Source organism: Apis laboriosa, unplaced genomic scaffold, assembly GCF_014066325.1.
Source record: "Apis laboriosa isolate Shangri-la unplaced genomic scaffold, ASM1406632v1 scaffold202_cov151, whole genome shotgun sequence".
NCBI classification, from domain to species: domain Eukaryota; kingdom Metazoa; phylum Arthropoda; class Insecta; order Hymenoptera; family Apidae; genus Apis; species Apis laboriosa.
In genome coordinates this window covers 1,370,152-1,386,839 of record NW_025222291.1, presented here as the reverse complement: position 1 = coordinate 1,386,839, position 16,688 = coordinate 1,370,152, and the positions used below count along the sequence as shown (strand labels likewise).

The window sequence follows — 16,688 nt, the reverse complement described above, 5'->3', positions numbered from 1 at the left end:
TATTTTAATTTTGTTACAGAATTAGAATATTTATTAAGTATACAGTATGTTGGTTGCTGATCGGAAAAAGATTTCCGATCAATAAAAGTTCGAATAATTTAATATTACATTTATATATATTTTCCATAATTCCATATCATTTCATATTAACGTTGATCTTACATATTTTATCAATTTTTACATTTTAATATGAAAATTTAATTTGCAAATACGAGAAACGTATACGTATTTAATTGAGAGATTAAACGAGAGGCAATCATGATTAATGCAGAAAGTTTGTTTCCTCATAAATACAGTCCGATAAATCGTATTATCGAGTGGGAGGGTTAATGAGAGCGTGTCGAACAATCAAATCATTCAATAATCGAGCTTTTTTTTAAATACAAAATGTCGCATCGCGTACCAGGTTAGCACGCGTCGAGTAGGTGAACTTTACAAATGTAACGCGGCCAGCTTATCGGTAATACATCGCTGTACCTTCTGTTTTCCTGTGTAATTGCAAACTTTACTTTGTTTATAACGATTTGTTGCAAACCTCGTTGCCAAGAGTGTAAAATTGCAATTGGTGCAACGGCCAAGCTTTTACATCGTCTGTCCTATTTTCAACGTAGAAATATTACTAAATCTCTCTCCTCTTCTCGTTTTACAACACATCCATTTACAATTTTTTTATTATTAATCTTTAAAAAATATTTACAAAATTTACAAAATATACAATCGAATAAGTATCGTGATAAATGATCGTAAATCGGCAAACAAGAATTAATCATTATTAACGAATTTGAGAAATAAGATGAATCGTAAAAGACTTATTCATCCTTCGAATGTAAAATGATGTAAAATGTTAATTTTATTAAACATTTAACGCTACACACACACACACACACACATATATATATAAATATAAAAGAATCATGTAATTCCAGCGCCGATCGAAATCAATCTCGTTTCTCGATCCTCCTAGATTCCTAATAACCGCGTGTCTCTTCTGTTCTAACCCATTTCTTTCCATGAATGGCAAACTGCTTCCGATTCTCCCTATCTCCCATTCGCTGTGCCTTTTATTCGGAGGTGGCTCACCTCTCTCCATCCACGGCATTCGCGACGTCATGATCGAACATTAATTCATTGAAGCGAACGAGAATAAACTCCCGCAATGTTGATACTCCTCTAATATCACGGCAACGTGCAAAAGCCACCTCCTTAACGCCGTTTAATCTATTTGGCAGGTTTCGTTCGTTTTTTTAAGATCGAAACAACGCGTTAACCCTCACTGCTTTTTTCATACCTTTGCACGGCCAACCGATTTCGTTGGAGCAAACTGTTTTCATTGGAGTTAAATCGACGAATTCGCGTTGAACAATTTTAGTAGCAGTGGATTGGTCAATGAACAATTATTTTTATTAAACGTATTTTCTTGATTTTTCTATCTTGATTTGTCTATCTGAAACAATGGATAATTTTGTTTTTCGATGTGACAAAGAAATCTGATAAGTTTCTAAGATTATGTTTCAGTATTGTTCGTATCCAGATTTTGAAATTAACGAAGGATGAAAATTGGTATGTCTTTTTTTCTTATGATAGTCATTATATTAAAATATATATATCTATTTATATATATCTATAAAAATAAATAATATAATGTTTATATATGAATTACATAAAGAAGAATTATCTAAGATAATAATAGGATATCACTTTTCTTTTTTAGAAATATCAAAAGTGTACAATATTTTTTATTATTATTAAAATTTTTCATTATCATTAACCTTTCTATTTCTTTTATTATTAATTTTCAAATATATAAATATATGGAACAAATGTACAAATAAATAAAGCAGAATTAAGAATAAAGAAAAATAATTCTAATTTCCAATAATTTTTAAATATTTCAATAAGAATCGATAAAAAATAACACACAACTACGATACTCGAACATCACTCGCACAGTCACAAACCAACCATTTCCATAGTTTGAATAGAGTGTGTCACCCGACCCTACCACCACAGTAAACCCACCACTCGTGAGCGCCCCTAAGAGCCAGCTGTGTGAAACCCCTGCAGGGAAACAGGATACAAGCAACGACCAGTCAATGACTGTTTCGTGATTCATTGAATGAACACACCGGGAACACACCAGCCACCCTCCTTGGGGTTGAAAATAACCCCCTGCAGCCTCGTGTTACCCTGCTACCAAACCGCCCTTGTTTTCCAATAAATACAAAGTGGCGCGGACTCGTGCAAACCGGCCGGCGAAACGTGTTCTCGCCCTCTGATTTACAACCCCAACCACGGGGTTAACGATGAATTTATCCATTCACGAGGCGTCGACGAGAGAGACTCACGAGGGGGTGAGAGATCATCGAAAATTATCGGTAGCCAAACCTTCTGAAAACGATGGAAGCCTGCTCCATTTCCGGTCGAGTTTCCATCGAGAGTGCGAGCGGTCGCGTTCGATTTATCGATTCCCCCTCCCCCTCGATGGTCGACCATGGAAGGTACGAGACCTCTAGTACACGCATGCATCCCCGTTCCGAGAACCAATCGGGAATTCCTATTCCCGATCGGCGGCCACCCCTGTATTTATTGGTTATCGAACTCGTCGATACGCACCCCCGTGCGGTTGATGAGCTCTCGATACTTCAAGTTCTCCCAAGATATTTGCAGCGTCGCCGTTTATCTTAACGACGATGACGTCTTGGATCGAACGTGGTTGAGGGAAATGCGGATAGGGGTGGAATTTTTTTTTCCTTTTTCTCTTTTTCTTCTTTTTTTTTTTTTTTTTTGCAATAACTTTTTTCTCTTTGGTGATGGAACGTGGCGAAGAGAGGAAGAGAGAAGGTAGATAGACACAGATTCCGATACGATTGCGTAGGGGGTAGATTCGTTACGCGATTCCTTTAATTTTCTTTCTATAATTATGGTTTTACGTAGTAATGAGATTATGAATTGTAATAAGATGATGGATTTTTTATTAATTTTATTTTTATTTGTTGGTGAATTTATCAAGATTATTTGCGAGATTTGTGAAGTATAGATTTGATTCTTTTCCCCGTTTCTTGTTTGTTAATTGTGTCTAGGTGTTTGTCCTAATGAGAATAAAGTGAAATAATTAGAAGATTATGGAAATATCGAGTCTTAAAGTTAAATTAGAAATATTAAAACAACAACGAGATATCCTTATTCGAAGAACCATTACTCCTATTAATGATCCTGTAACCCTGTTCAGAAGGTAATGCCATTGGCAAACCTCCTTGTCGTATTAGTTTCCGATAATCCTTGTCTTCTTTTCTCCTGCCTTCCAATGGATTGATAGAAATACAAAAATCGCGTTTTTTACAATCATCACTTCAATTAAAGGAAATATCTTTTCTTACATATTTCATAAAAATCTAATCTTTTCAAATATATCCTATAAAAATAAAAGAAGACACACAAAAAAAAAATATATATATTATAAATATTAAACAAAAAAAATATAACTAACCTCTCAAAAAAATCCTACTATCACAACTTTCTAAACAAACTTATCTCCTACAAGATATTCCGAAGCTACAATTTGTACATTATCGAATTTACACGCACAAATATTTTACAAATATTTCGTTTAAAACACTTTAAGGAATACGCAAGATAAGAAGAAAAACGTGAATAAAAATTAAATATTATACACGTAAATATTCCATCACTTTTATACAATTATCCAGAATTTAGAGAATTTCATCCTCGAAAAAAAAAAAAAAGAAGCCATCGAAAAACTCTCCTAAATTCCTATCGTTAATCGAGAAGAAACGCGAAATCGACGGGATCGACGAGCTGTATCCTCCATATTTACGCTAAATGCGCAAGCATGGCGGCAGTGGGCAAGAGAACGAACGGTGCCACTCTCCGACCGCAGGGTGGTTTAATCCCCTCGACGAGGCGCATGGCTGTCCGTGTCCCCTTCCAGCTGCTCGCAGGAGAGGTGAGCTCCAACCGCGGATGCTCGCCTGGCAGGGTGGCGGGCAACGGCGACGCTTCGTCCCTCGAAAGGAGCCGATAAAAACCTCGGGAGCATCTTTTTCTCGGCCTGACTTTGGACGGGCGAACGCCTGGAGACAAGGGAAGGTGGAAGCCTTGGAACGAAGGATCGGCCACTTAAGCAACCGGCCATCTCACTACGGCCAGGATCGTATGTGCACGAGGGGGTTGCGTTGCGGGGTGTCGCGGATCGGCCGCGCGATTTATGATGTCTTTTTACGGCCGCCACTTTCTTCGTTTTTCCTTCCACCTTTTTTTCGTGTTAACTTCGACGGGGCGAACGTGTGCACGCACACCAATCCCGGGTTATCGATCTCTGCCGATGATGGCTGACAGCGCCACCGCCAGCCACCCCCCGTCGCGCGCATATTTCCACGTGCCGCTTGTATATATATATATTTATATACATATGTTACGATATTACTAATGGATTGCAAATCACATTTTTTTCATATTTTGTATTCCTTTTAATTATCTTTGTCATTTGTTTCTTTTCTCTTTTTTTTTTTTTTTTTTTTGCGAAGTTTGATTTATATTAGGTAATGGTGATCGAGATTAAATAGTAGTTGTAATAATAGATAGTAATGTGAGAATATAAATGTGTTTTTTGAGATTGCTGCTTTGTCTTCGTATGATATGAAGATAGTAAATAGAGGATAATAATCTTCTAATAATTATATGGATACGATAAATTGCTATCTGTTAGTTCATTTTATATATCTTATTGATTACAATTTTTCGTAGATTATGCAGTTTATTATTTATTATTATTTATTCTTTGTACACATCCAATATCCTCTTACTGGATAGATAAATTAAAGATTCCTAATGATTATGTATAATCGAAAGATTTCACGAAACTTGAAGAGATAATTGTTAAATTAAAAGTTAAATAATTATTTAATGGGATATTAAAAATTTTTAATTTGCACATTATATCTATTAGATTACTAGATTACTAGATCGAAGTAATTTTTATCCATATAAATTTAAAGCGAAAAAATTAGGGTATACATCTTTTATTCACTGTAATACCTGAGTCTTGACAAACGTTCCTTTCGACCAGTATGCAATTCCATTGTGCGAAGACGAATTCTTTCTCGATAACAATTTGAAGCTCGAAGAAACAAAAGATAAAAAGAATCCTTATCAAAAAAAACAACCCTTCGAGACTCCAACCCTCCAATTCTTCTACTCTCCTGTTGTAAAAAGCCTCGAGCCATCCCAAATCGAAGCCTGTTCGACCGCGAAACCAATATACGTCCCTGCTACGGTCGAAACAAAAGGGGATACCGAGGAATTTTTCGCGTCGACACTTTCTCGATCGCATAAGTCGCTGATCCAACATTCCTTCTTTCGTCTGCCGACGAGCTCGTCGATCTGATAAGACAACGCGACAGACAACGACAGGAGAAACGGTTGCCCGTTTTCTTGAGGGGAAAACGATCGAACAAGACCGCATGAGTACAAGACGAGCGCTCTCTGCGCATCTCGAACGAACGAGGAACGAGCACGAAGAGGCCGCAGGGATAATGAAATGGTGGAGGTAGCGTGGACGAAACGTGGAACAAGAAGTCAGAGGATACGGAGAGAACCGTGGTCCAGCCACGGATGAGATGAAAAGATCGCTTTGCATCATGAATACCTGATACGTAGAAGCTAAAGATCATCTCGACGCGCGATTCGAATGCGATGAAACGGACTCGTGACTGTGGCGCGATTCGAGAACTATTCGAGATTACCAGATAATTTTTCTTCAGATGTATCGTAGAAAAAGGCTGATCCTTTCTTTCGATTATTTAAGAGAATTGAATTTTTCATAATTCTTATGTCGTAAAATTATATAGGGAATTTAATATTAAATATTCTTATGAATATTGTAGATTATTATCTATGTATTCCATAATATGATTGTTTTACTTACGATAAATTGACACGAAGATATTAATAAGATCTCTTTTGAACAATTAATACAATTCTTTGGGTTAAAATAATTAATATAGTTTGCCCTATACACGTCAAAGTTTTATTTAAAAATTATCAATGCAGTGTATAGATTACGGAAAATGCAAAAAGTACAATATTAAATCGAGATGCAGAATAAAGAATATCGGGTAGAAAAATTAAATGGGAATTTAATTCGATCGATTTGTGTATTCAAGTATCTCAAGAATAAATGATAAAAGTGTAACGATAGGACAGATTTATGTGTATGTAAGATAGATATAGGTAAAGTAAGAAGTTATACAGCTTGAATTACTATAACTATCTGTGAACCTCTTTAAGTAAAATGCTATCCTATTACAATGGAAACGCGAAAGTGAGTGACGAACAAATGCGACAACATCGACCTCAAGAAGTTTCTGTTGACACGGAAAGGAAAACGCATTTTTTGTTGCATTTCCCGTTTTCTAATGTTGGAGTTTATTTATATCGGTAATTGCATCACTTAGTACGGTTAGCATTAATAAGTACATGTATACAGTTATTCCTCAACAAGAAAATGGTTACCAGTGATGATACCTAACGCTATAAAACCTTTTAAGGAACACTGATTAATTCTTCCCGCGTATAAACTTTATTTAACATCAAATGAGTTAATATATTGAATATTAAATATTAATTTTAAAGATAAAAAAAATTGAAAGTTTCATTCAATTCATAGAATTTCACACAATTATCGTATTAAGTAATACGAGTAATACAATTACTTTGAATTGTGCTTTTTAATTTTGTTCGTAAGAATAAAAGGAAATGACATTTATTTATTTAGGAATAAAAAGTGATTTAATCAAATATATCCTCTATATACATATATATATACCTGAATATTTTTATTCAGGATCCCAACATCCATTCACCGTCAGTGACGGATTTATCGGGTATCGTAGTACCTAACAATACTAAGGAACTCAATTAGGCTATTTAACTTTTGAAAATTTTACTTTTCTTTCACTTTCATTTTTGTATTCTAACATATCATTTTGTTGTAAATTATTATATTTTTTTATATATTTTATTTATGTATATTTATTATATATATTTTATTTTAAATTATATCTTTTATGTTGTTATTATACTTTTAAAAAAGATAAAAATAATTGAATTCCATATTTTATATATAAATTATTATTTCTTTCTCTATCATGGTCTTAAGAATTTTAGCTCATCTTATTAAATTTACAATTATTTGTCATTATATGAAATATTTATTCTTTAATTTCTTATTATCTGTATATATCTGTATACATAAAGCAATCTAAGTAATTGTTTTTAAATCTATATCACAAAAAATTGCACACGTCATAAATTTACCATTAAATAATACAAAATTATATACACAAAATGAATAAATTAAGAAACAATATAACATAAATATACATATAATACATATAAATACGTATAAATAATTTATATGTATGAGATAGATTATATTTTATAAGACAGATTTATTGAAATATTTTAATTAGTTATTTTATAAAATACCTTTTTCATTTGTCCATTCATTAAAAAATGCTCCATTTTTCGAATTGTAATTGATTTTTTCCTATACTGGATTCGAGAAATAAGAAATTGGAGAGTGAGCAAAGAAGAAGTGGCCAAGCTCGAGCAATCAAATTGGTCCAGAGATTGTATAAGATGAAATAAATACCAGCTATCCTTACATGATAGCCGGATCAACAGATGTTGAAGATCATCTCGAGAAACGGTCCACTGTCGCAGAATCTCGATCATTTATCTGTTCTCGCAGTCTCGAGGTCATTCGATTCCTCCTCGTCCATCGATAAAATCGAATGATTCGAGCGATGGGAATTGGCGCGTAAATTTAAGTATTAAGACACGTTCTTCCAAGTTCTTTTTATCTTCTTAACGTAACCACACCGATTAAAATTTATCATTTCAATTAATAATAACATTTACAATTAAATGGTTCATCTATAATCGTAGCAAAGAAATTTTATAATATAATTAACCATCTCGATAATGTTTAATCTAAAACATTTAATAAATGTAATTTCCATCGTAAAAAAATTAATACAAATACAGAAAATATGTACAATTTTCTTACTATCTTTATGTCGGATAAATAATACGAAAATTTTAATATCGATTTAAAAAAAGAATAATTCTTTCTCATTCTTGTATTCAAATAAAGTTAAATTTATGCGAAATAAATAACTAAGTATAATTAAGAAAAGTATTATTCATCATTTGTATGTAAAGTATATGCACGTATGTGTATAATCAATGTATATTTATGCATGATCAATTCTCGTTTCATATTCTCTTCACCAACTGATGACTCGTGACATATGAATGAATGAAATCGTTTACGCTACGATACGCACGCGCGTATTCACTTACACGTGCACATGGGCCGAGGTCAAACAACTCCTTGCTTTCATACAACTCTGTTACAAGAGAAGCACAAAAGTGAGTGGTGAACAAATGGTAGACGAACGACGGCAACGTGGTAACGACCAAGAAAACAAATGGCGATGGCCACTTCACAGAGGTCACTCCATTTTATCATCCTCCGCCATTTAACTTTTTTTCTATCATTTTCTTTCTCTTCTATCTCTTTAATATCTTTTTCTTTCTCTGTCGAGCATCAATTTCTCGTTTTCACCCTTATTTTTTTATCTTTTTATCACACATTATCTCTCTCTTCTTTAATTAATACTCATCGCTTTTTCTCTCTCTCATTTCTATTTCTTTATAATTATCGTTTTAAACTCTCTTTATTATTATCTTTTATCGTTTCATTTATCCTTATATTTATTAATAATACATTATTATTCGTTATTTTACTCTTCTTTACCTTTGCTTCCCTTTTTTTTTCCTTCCTTTTATAATATTCTTCTAATTCTTTTTTTTTTTATTTCTCTCTTTATTAATGTGAAAATATTGAGAAAAGATTATTTCGTCCATGTCGAGTGTAATATCTTTGATAATTTTCTCTTTTATATCGATTTCTACGTGGATTTTCCAATAACAGTGATAGTACGTCTTTGTAATCCGAGATTCAATCCGAAGATTGATTCGTAAACGAGCGAGGTGACTAAACGTTCCTACTAGAATATGGGATCCTGATATCTACAGGACAGGAATACGAGTGGTGAACCAATAGGCAAGAATGAGGCGAGACGAGAAGAACAGAATGGTGCTCGGTGAATGGAAAGTAGGAAAGTAGTTTGATAACGATTCTAGTGGCCTGGAAACGTTTAAAAGTTTGGTGTTGGTATTAGCATAGTGAGTTTAAAGTTGTGTTGAAGCGACACATATTGAAGAAGATAGTAGACGTTCTCCCTTTTTCAATTTTTTCCATTCTCTTTCTTTTTTTCAAAAACTTGACAATTTTTTTTATTATTTATTAATTTTCGATAATTGTTTGTTTTTTATTAATTTATTTATTATTTTTAATAATAAGAATAATAATGGAAATGTAAAAAAAGAAGAATATTAAAATATTATGCAATATAAGTCGTATTCTTATATTGATAAGATTGTATTATATGATAATTAAATTACAGTTATTATTTTATTGCACGTAGATATCTATTTGTTTAATTCGAATAGAGAAATTGATAGAGATATTAAAGAATTTATGGCATGGCATTTTTATATTTCTCTTTCCAATAATCGAATTTATCACTCATTAGATTTTTCTCTAGCTTTGGTTCTTCGTTGATGTTAAGATAATTATTATCACTTCCCATTGGCTCCCAATTCACTGTCACATCTTCGTCTAATACCGATGTTGGATTTCTAATAATAAATATAAAAAATATATTTTATATTTATATTTATAACAAAAATTGTTTAATATACAGTCAGATTAAGGATATTTGATATAAAAAATAATATTACTGACCCATCCTTTGCAAAATTTGTCCACATTTTGGTCATAATATTTATCATCTTCTCTGCTGAGGAATCTGGTTCAGGTAAATTCTTGAAAACATTGGAATAAAATAAGTAACCCACATCATCGGCATGTGCAACTCCTGTTTGGACAAATTGAAAATGTTTTAAAAAATAAATAGAATTTACATAATTTTACATAATTTCATTAGAAGAAGAAAACTTACCATCGCTAACACCAAATAAACTTTTCATAAAACCAGTCGGCGCTTCATAAGAGAACAGATATTCATAAATAGGAGACGAAATTCGATTTTTCATGATATCGAGCGATAATAGCTCTCCAGCATCGAAGAAAATATCGCTCAACATCTATAAAACATAAAAGAATGTTTAAAAAATAGAAACATTTTTCTATTCGACAAATTATAATTACCCTGATATATTCGTTCAAATTATCTTTCGACACTTGCTTCTCCCCAAAATAGAATTTTTTCAAACATTGTCCACTTTCCTTCTTCGTATTCGAATCAGTGTAATTCAAATCGTCTGGCAAAAATTGCTCCGGTTCCGTGTTTAATACTTCGATTCTATCTATCATATCTGCAACATTCAAATGGTACTTAACATTTTGAAAAATAAATATAAGTTAGTAAATTTATGAAGATGATATTTAAGATGATGATATTAATTAGATAATTTGTTGACAATACATAATTTATAATACGATTCGTTGAGAAATAATAATATGTCACATACTTTGTGCCATAAATGCACATTCATCGGCCGTAATTCCAGACATCACGGGCACATCTGCAATTCTTCCAGATTTTAACAGGGTCCAAGGATCAGTCGGGAGGAATATATCTTGTCCCAGATCGACTTCAATGGATGGAACGAAAGCATTCATATGCCCAGATAATACGTTCTATAATTATAAATATCAAACTTTCCATGTAAAAATTACAATAATAATTTATTCTCGTTCGTTTTTCCCTTATTTTCATAAATATGGAAAATTTGATTGCCCAAAATACAAAAAGATCAGAAGGAAGAATACAGAAGAAATTCAATGTTTCCTTATCTTGGATACTTTACCTGTTTCTTCATTATTTCGCCACTTGCTGCAATGATATCTTTAACATGGAACTCGCTCAATTTTTCGACTAATTCCTTAGAATCTGTAGTTTTTATCCCCAAAGCTTCACCCAACATAAAGGCTTGTTCTCTTGGATTGTAAGTTATCGCCCATGGATTAAGCACTGTCCCACTTTGCTGTATGACAGCGTTGAACAAACCTAAAATATAATTAAAATTCAATTTTAATATTATTATTATATTTCATTTCTAAGAAAAAAAAAATATATATAATAATTTTTGTAATTGTTTTTTTGTAATTTTAAATCAGTGCACTTTGATAAATATACCTTCAGACATGGGAGATAACATGTGATACTGAACAGAAGCACCACCTGAACTATCACCAAAAATAGTTACTCTGTTGGGACAACCGCCAAAGTAATGTATATTATCCTTCACCCATTTCAACGCCAACACTTGATCCTTCATACCAGCATTTCCGGGAGCGCTTTTATCTTCGGTGTTCAAAAATCCTACGATGAAAAAGACAAACAATAATTTATGAATATCAATTTTCAATAATATATTCCTTATTTAGTTCCTTAAATCGAAATCACACGTGTACTCACCAAGTGCCCCGTGTCTGAAGTTAAATGTAACAAGCACCACGTCTTTCTCCACCAAGAAATCTGGACCAAACAAGATATCATCCCCCATGCCACTGTTCCAACCACCGGGATAAATCCATATCATAACAGCTTTACGCGCTTCTTTGTCCAAAACTGGAGTATAAATATTCAGATAGAGACAATCCTCATCACCGATTATACCCTTTTTGATTATGCAATAGAATGGGCAAGCAGAACGATGCATGGTTGCATCGTACACGTCTTCCCATGGTTCAGCTGGTTCTGATATCTGAAAATTATAAAGATATTGTTAATCAAGATATTAAATTTTAATTAATTTCTTCCCATTTCTTGTGTAATTATTTTAATTATTCGAAGAATTATTAGAAGAATTTATCGTGAAATTGACATCAAGATCGTTTTATCGTTTTAAAATTAATTATAAAATTAATTAAATATCTCCACTTACCTGAAACTTGTCCGAACCGACATTCGGTTTCGCATAGGGGATACCCTTAAAACTGTAATACGGCTTGTTGTGAAAAACTGTTTCGGTCTTCAAACCTTTCAATGAACCCTGAGGAATCTTCAATTGTACATCTTCCTCGGCACAAACCCAAACAACCGCAAATCCATAAAACAGGAACTTGGGCAGCCACATTTTAAACTTCGACTGCTACATATAACGTGATTTTATATATATGAGATTTTATATATAAAGATGCGCGCTGTGACGATGCGCATTGTCTAAAAAAAAAAAAAAACAGAATGCGGAAAAATAGATTATATAATCGAAAAACGTGATCGTAATCGTAAAACAAATATGGATGATTTTTCAGAATTCCGTGAGACGATTTTTCCATCGTACGTAATAATCTTATGACGATGATTTTTCATAGCTAAATATCGGATATCCTGATAATTGACAAATCATCCTCTATTGTTGATGAACGAAAACGTTTCCGGAATTATCAAGATGAAATGAACGACGAGTCTATATGTCGTGGCTAAAATATTTGTTTTCAAGTGCATTCTCATTACGTCGTAATGGATTTGCAATCAGTTACGCTAGCATAGAGGTATTATTACGTTTTTAGAAGTATTATTAGCAAAAGAATGCTCGAAAACATGAGCAATATTTCATATTTTTTTTTTTATGATCTTCAAAATTATTTTTTAAAATTCCTCCATAATCTTTGAATCAGTTATTATATAATTTTCTCTTAAATAGAATAATAATTATTATCATAAAAAGTGTCGTGTAATTTTTTATATGTATAATTTTTTATATTAAAACTTAAAATTAAAATATTATTATGAAAATAATTGAATACATGTAATTTTCTTTCTAAATAAAAGTTAATAATTAAATAATCTTATTTAATAATTTCGTTATAAATACAATCATTATTAAAAACTTTATTAGTTCTATAAAAATATCGATTATACAAAATATGACACAAAAATGAAATTAATTTTGTATCATTATCGTTCGTGTTTCATTTCAAAAAGTTTATCATACGATTCGTTCTTAATACATAGAATTACAATTTCGATGCTTACATAAATACTCGAACATTACGATGAAGATCATATACGTGAATGACACATAATAATTTCATTCGTAACTTATCATTAAGATAAAAAGATATGCAACCAGAGAGAAGGAAGGATGAACATGGGGAACATTTATTCATGAAATGGAGGAAAATCACGATAATGCGGAACGTTTATTGTTGGAGAACAGGATGGAAAACTCGCGGGGGTGAAAATTGTAAAGTTACAAACTCACCTACTAGACGTTCCTACTTTCCTAGTAACATATTTAATATTACTTGATATTTACGTTAAATTATTAAATTAAACAATTTGGTAACCTGGTTACTCCCTTGCACGTTATATAGTTATAACAAAAAGATTCCTTGTTCTTGTATCATTTACATCGTATCGATTTTCCCCCAAATTAAGTAATCGTGGTATGTACTACAAAGTATGACTTGACGTTTGGAAATATATTCAGTCGTCGATCAAAAATCGTCGGTAGATACGATTATCGTAAGGAAATCGTGTGAAATTATAATATTATTACCATAAAATGTTAAGGTCGATGTTGATCGAAACGTAGATTTCGGAATGGCTGACCTCTTCGAATAAACTGCATTCCTGTTATATAAGCACCACTCAGCACACCCTCTGGATTCCCACAGGACATGCGTGTGTCATTCCACGGGCATTAGTGTCTATTTTTATACAGGTTATCTTTAAATACAGGTTTCTCTGTGAATTGAGGAAAACTCAAGAATATTGAATTATTGAATACTCTGTTGTAAATTGTTGAATATATGGAAATAATTATATGGAAATAAGGAAATAAAAGATATGATAAATTCTACTTTGTTTAAATTTTGAAAAAAGAGATGGAAATATTAGTTTATTTAAATATAATCTTATTCTTAGTTTATTGAATAGAATTAAACTGATGATACATTAAAAAAAAAATTGATGAAAAATTAAATTGATCAATTCTTAAAATAATAAAGTAATTTTTGGTTTTATAAATTAAATTAAATATATCAAGCATTTTCCGCAAATTGAACAAAATTGGATAATTTATGATTTAAAAAAATAGTATTCTTAAATAATATATATTAAAATATATATATAAAATATATACTTAAAATATACTTTTATAAAATTTAATATATAAATAGATATAATAAATGCATTTAATGAAGTTATTCTTAAATTTTTATCATATATATAATTATGAAATATTATACACTACTATACAATATCCTTAACACACCTTTCATATCGGGGGCGTAGCTCAGATGGTAGAGCGCTCGCTTAGCATGCGAGAGGTACCGGGATCGATACCCGGCGCCTCCAGAGAAGTAATATTCTTACACTTATTTTTTATTATTTAAATAATAAAAACTTAATATTCTTAAACTTATTTTTTATTATTTAAATAATAAAAACTTCATAGTAAATATTTTAAGTAAAATATTAATATATTAATTTAATTTTTCATCAATTTTCTTTTTAATGTATCATCAGTTTAATATATTATATTAATATATTAATATTAATATATTATCATTAAAAATCATTTATTTAAAAGAAAATTTGTTTTAATAAAAAATCTTAATTTATAATTAGGCTTGACAAAGGCGTACCATTTTCAAAACGAAATCGTCGAGCCACTTTTGAATTATAACGGAGCAAAAAGATCCCATTGTCCAGCAATTATACACAAACAACCAGCCAATAGACAAGATACATCATTAAGATTGAGACAATTAAGATCGGAAATGACTCGGGTCGCTTCCATTCAAGGACCACCTCTTGATGGATATATAGTCACTTCCGATGACGCACATCAGGTGAATATTATATATATATTAAGAATGATTAATATATTTATATTTATTATATGAAATATAAAATATTCAACAAAATTTATTATTATATATAAAAATCTTGAACTTAAAATTTTATGTTTGCAAATTGTTATAATATTATTTCTACAATTCTTTCCTGGATATCTTTCAATTTTCAGACAATGAACTTGATTTATCATGGCCGCCAGGGCCCTTTAGAGGTATAGCAATTTCGTGTGAAATTTTGAATTTGCATAATTTCAAAGCTTTTCATAATCTCAATACTAATTTAATCTTAAAATTCAAATATTTATAATAAATGTAATAAATAATATTATAAAAATGAGAATATTATATTAATATTAATATTAATAAAAATATTATTTAATAATATTTTTTAGGATTAATAAATAAGTATTTAGATTTATTCTTTTTAAAATGTCCCAGATATTATCGAAGCTTTATTTAATTTCGAGTGATTTTTTAATCATGAGTGCTGTTCTTCTTTTATTAGCGACCATGTGTTTTGTAATATTTTAATTCAATATTATACCGAATATATAAGATTAAATCGCAATGTCTGTTTTGGATAGAGTGATTCTTTAGATCCTCGTGATATGAGAAGAGAATTCATCACTGGATTCTATGGAAGTGCTGGAGAAGCTGTTGTCACTTTGAACAAGGCTGTGTTCTGGACTGATGGAAGATATTATATTCAAGCAGATCACCAGCTTGATTGCAATTGGATACTCATGAAACGTGGTAGAGAAGATGTAAGTTCAATATATGTATTCAAAAATTTAAAATAATAGAATGACTAATTATATCTCTATTACAAAAAAAATATAATATGAAATATAATATAATTCGATTTCCTTTGATTAAAATTTTATTTGAATTTGAAAATTATTTGAAAAATTATTACTGCATTTTATATTATTATTTAATTTTGAAATAAATAAAATTATTTTAATCTAAAATATCAAAATTATATTAATACATATTTGAAAACTAATATTATTAGTTAAAACTAATAAATTTTAATCAATTATAAATATAAATAATCTTTTCTATTAATTATAATATTAATAAAATAAAATTAATAATTATTTTGCATAATAGCAATTATTCTTAAGAGATATAAGTATACATATACTATATATACTTATTGTATACGTACTATATATACTTACACGTGACTCCATGCGCAACCGGTTATTTCAAAATTATACCGCTAGATGGCTAACTAGTTAAACACTTTCTCACAGTTGAGATTGAGTAGTAAGTACAATATAAAGGCTGCAATAGAAGCGAAAAACTAAGATCGTACTTCACAGGATCATTTCTGTAGTAGATCTTCTCAAAGCTCTGCCCTAACGTAGAGTTGATGCAGCCACGATGAGGAGGCATAGCACCTCTCCCTGAGCGTGAGGAGAACTCGAGAAATCGACTTTGCTTCGATTTCTCAGTTATCGATGATCGTTCACCCCTTGTACTTAGTATGAGGGGGATGGGAGAGGGGCTTTCTGAGTGGTTTGTTTTTAAAATGTTAAATATAAATACATTCAAAAATAAATTTAATATTATTATTAATAAAAAAATTATATAAAATAATAAATGTTCATTAATACCTTATCAAATTATAAATTAATGACACTTACGATATAATTAGTTTTTATTGATTCTTTTTCATATAAAAAATTTATGAATA

The 16,688-nt window shown here is 30.9% G+C and overlaps 2 protein-coding genes and 2 non-coding genes across 7 annotated transcripts in view; 3 read left to right on the top strand and 1 right to left on the bottom strand.

Annotated features, from left to right (window-relative positions):
- LOC122712576 (xaa-Pro aminopeptidase 1-like) overlaps positions 1–16,688 on the top strand; it is a 39,205-nt gene that overhangs the window by 18,166 nt on the left and 4,351 nt on the right. For 3 of the 4 annotated variants that reach the window (XM_043932342.1, XM_043932343.1, XM_043932345.1), the window contains exons 3-5: positions 14,757–14,980; positions 15,157–15,198; positions 15,571–15,750. In XM_043932342.1, coding sequence (XP_043788277.1) covers positions 14,757–14,980; positions 15,157–15,198; positions 15,571–15,750 — 446 coding nt within the window. The remainder of the gene's footprint in view (positions 1–14,756; positions 14,981–15,156; positions 15,199–15,570; positions 15,751–16,688) is intronic. The other variant, XM_043932344.1, reaches the window with a different exon arrangement.
- Positions 9,558–12,280, bottom strand: LOC122712577 (esterase FE4-like). Its single transcript, XM_043932346.1, has 9 exons — positions 12,064–12,280; positions 11,595–11,883; positions 11,313–11,498; positions 10,984–11,183; positions 10,645–10,813; positions 10,322–10,488; positions 10,113–10,257; positions 9,896–10,028; positions 9,558–9,789 (listed from the first exon to the last, which is right to left on the bottom strand). The coding sequence occupies exons 1-9, from the start codon at positions 12,253–12,255 to the stop codon at positions 9,627–9,629; spliced, it is 1,644 nt and encodes a 547-aa protein (XP_043788281.1). The 5' UTR covers positions 12,256–12,280; the 3' UTR covers positions 9,558–9,626.
- On the top strand, positions 14,411–14,483 carry Trnaa-agc. Its single transcript has one exon. It is a non-coding gene; the product is annotated as a tRNA-Ala (tRNA).
- Positions 16,298–16,512, top strand: LOC122712581. The gene has a single exon (XR_006346366.1). It is a non-coding gene; the product is annotated as a small nucleolar RNA U3 (small nucleolar RNA).

Excerpts from the sequence above, each read along its gene's own strand:
- LOC122712577 (XM_043932346.1), bottom strand. The coding sequence starts at position 12,255 with ATGTGGCTGCCCAAGTTCCTGTTTTATGGATTTGCGGTTGTTTGGGTT. Across the intron at positions 10,814-10,983 it reads GCGAAATAATGAAGAAACAG|AACGTATTATCTGGGCATAT; the intron begins GTAAAGTATCCA and ends TTATAATTATAG. Across the intron at positions 10,489-10,644 it reads ATGTGCATTTATGGCACAAA|ATATGATAGATAGAATCGAA; the intron begins GTATGTGACATA and ends TGAATGTTGCAG.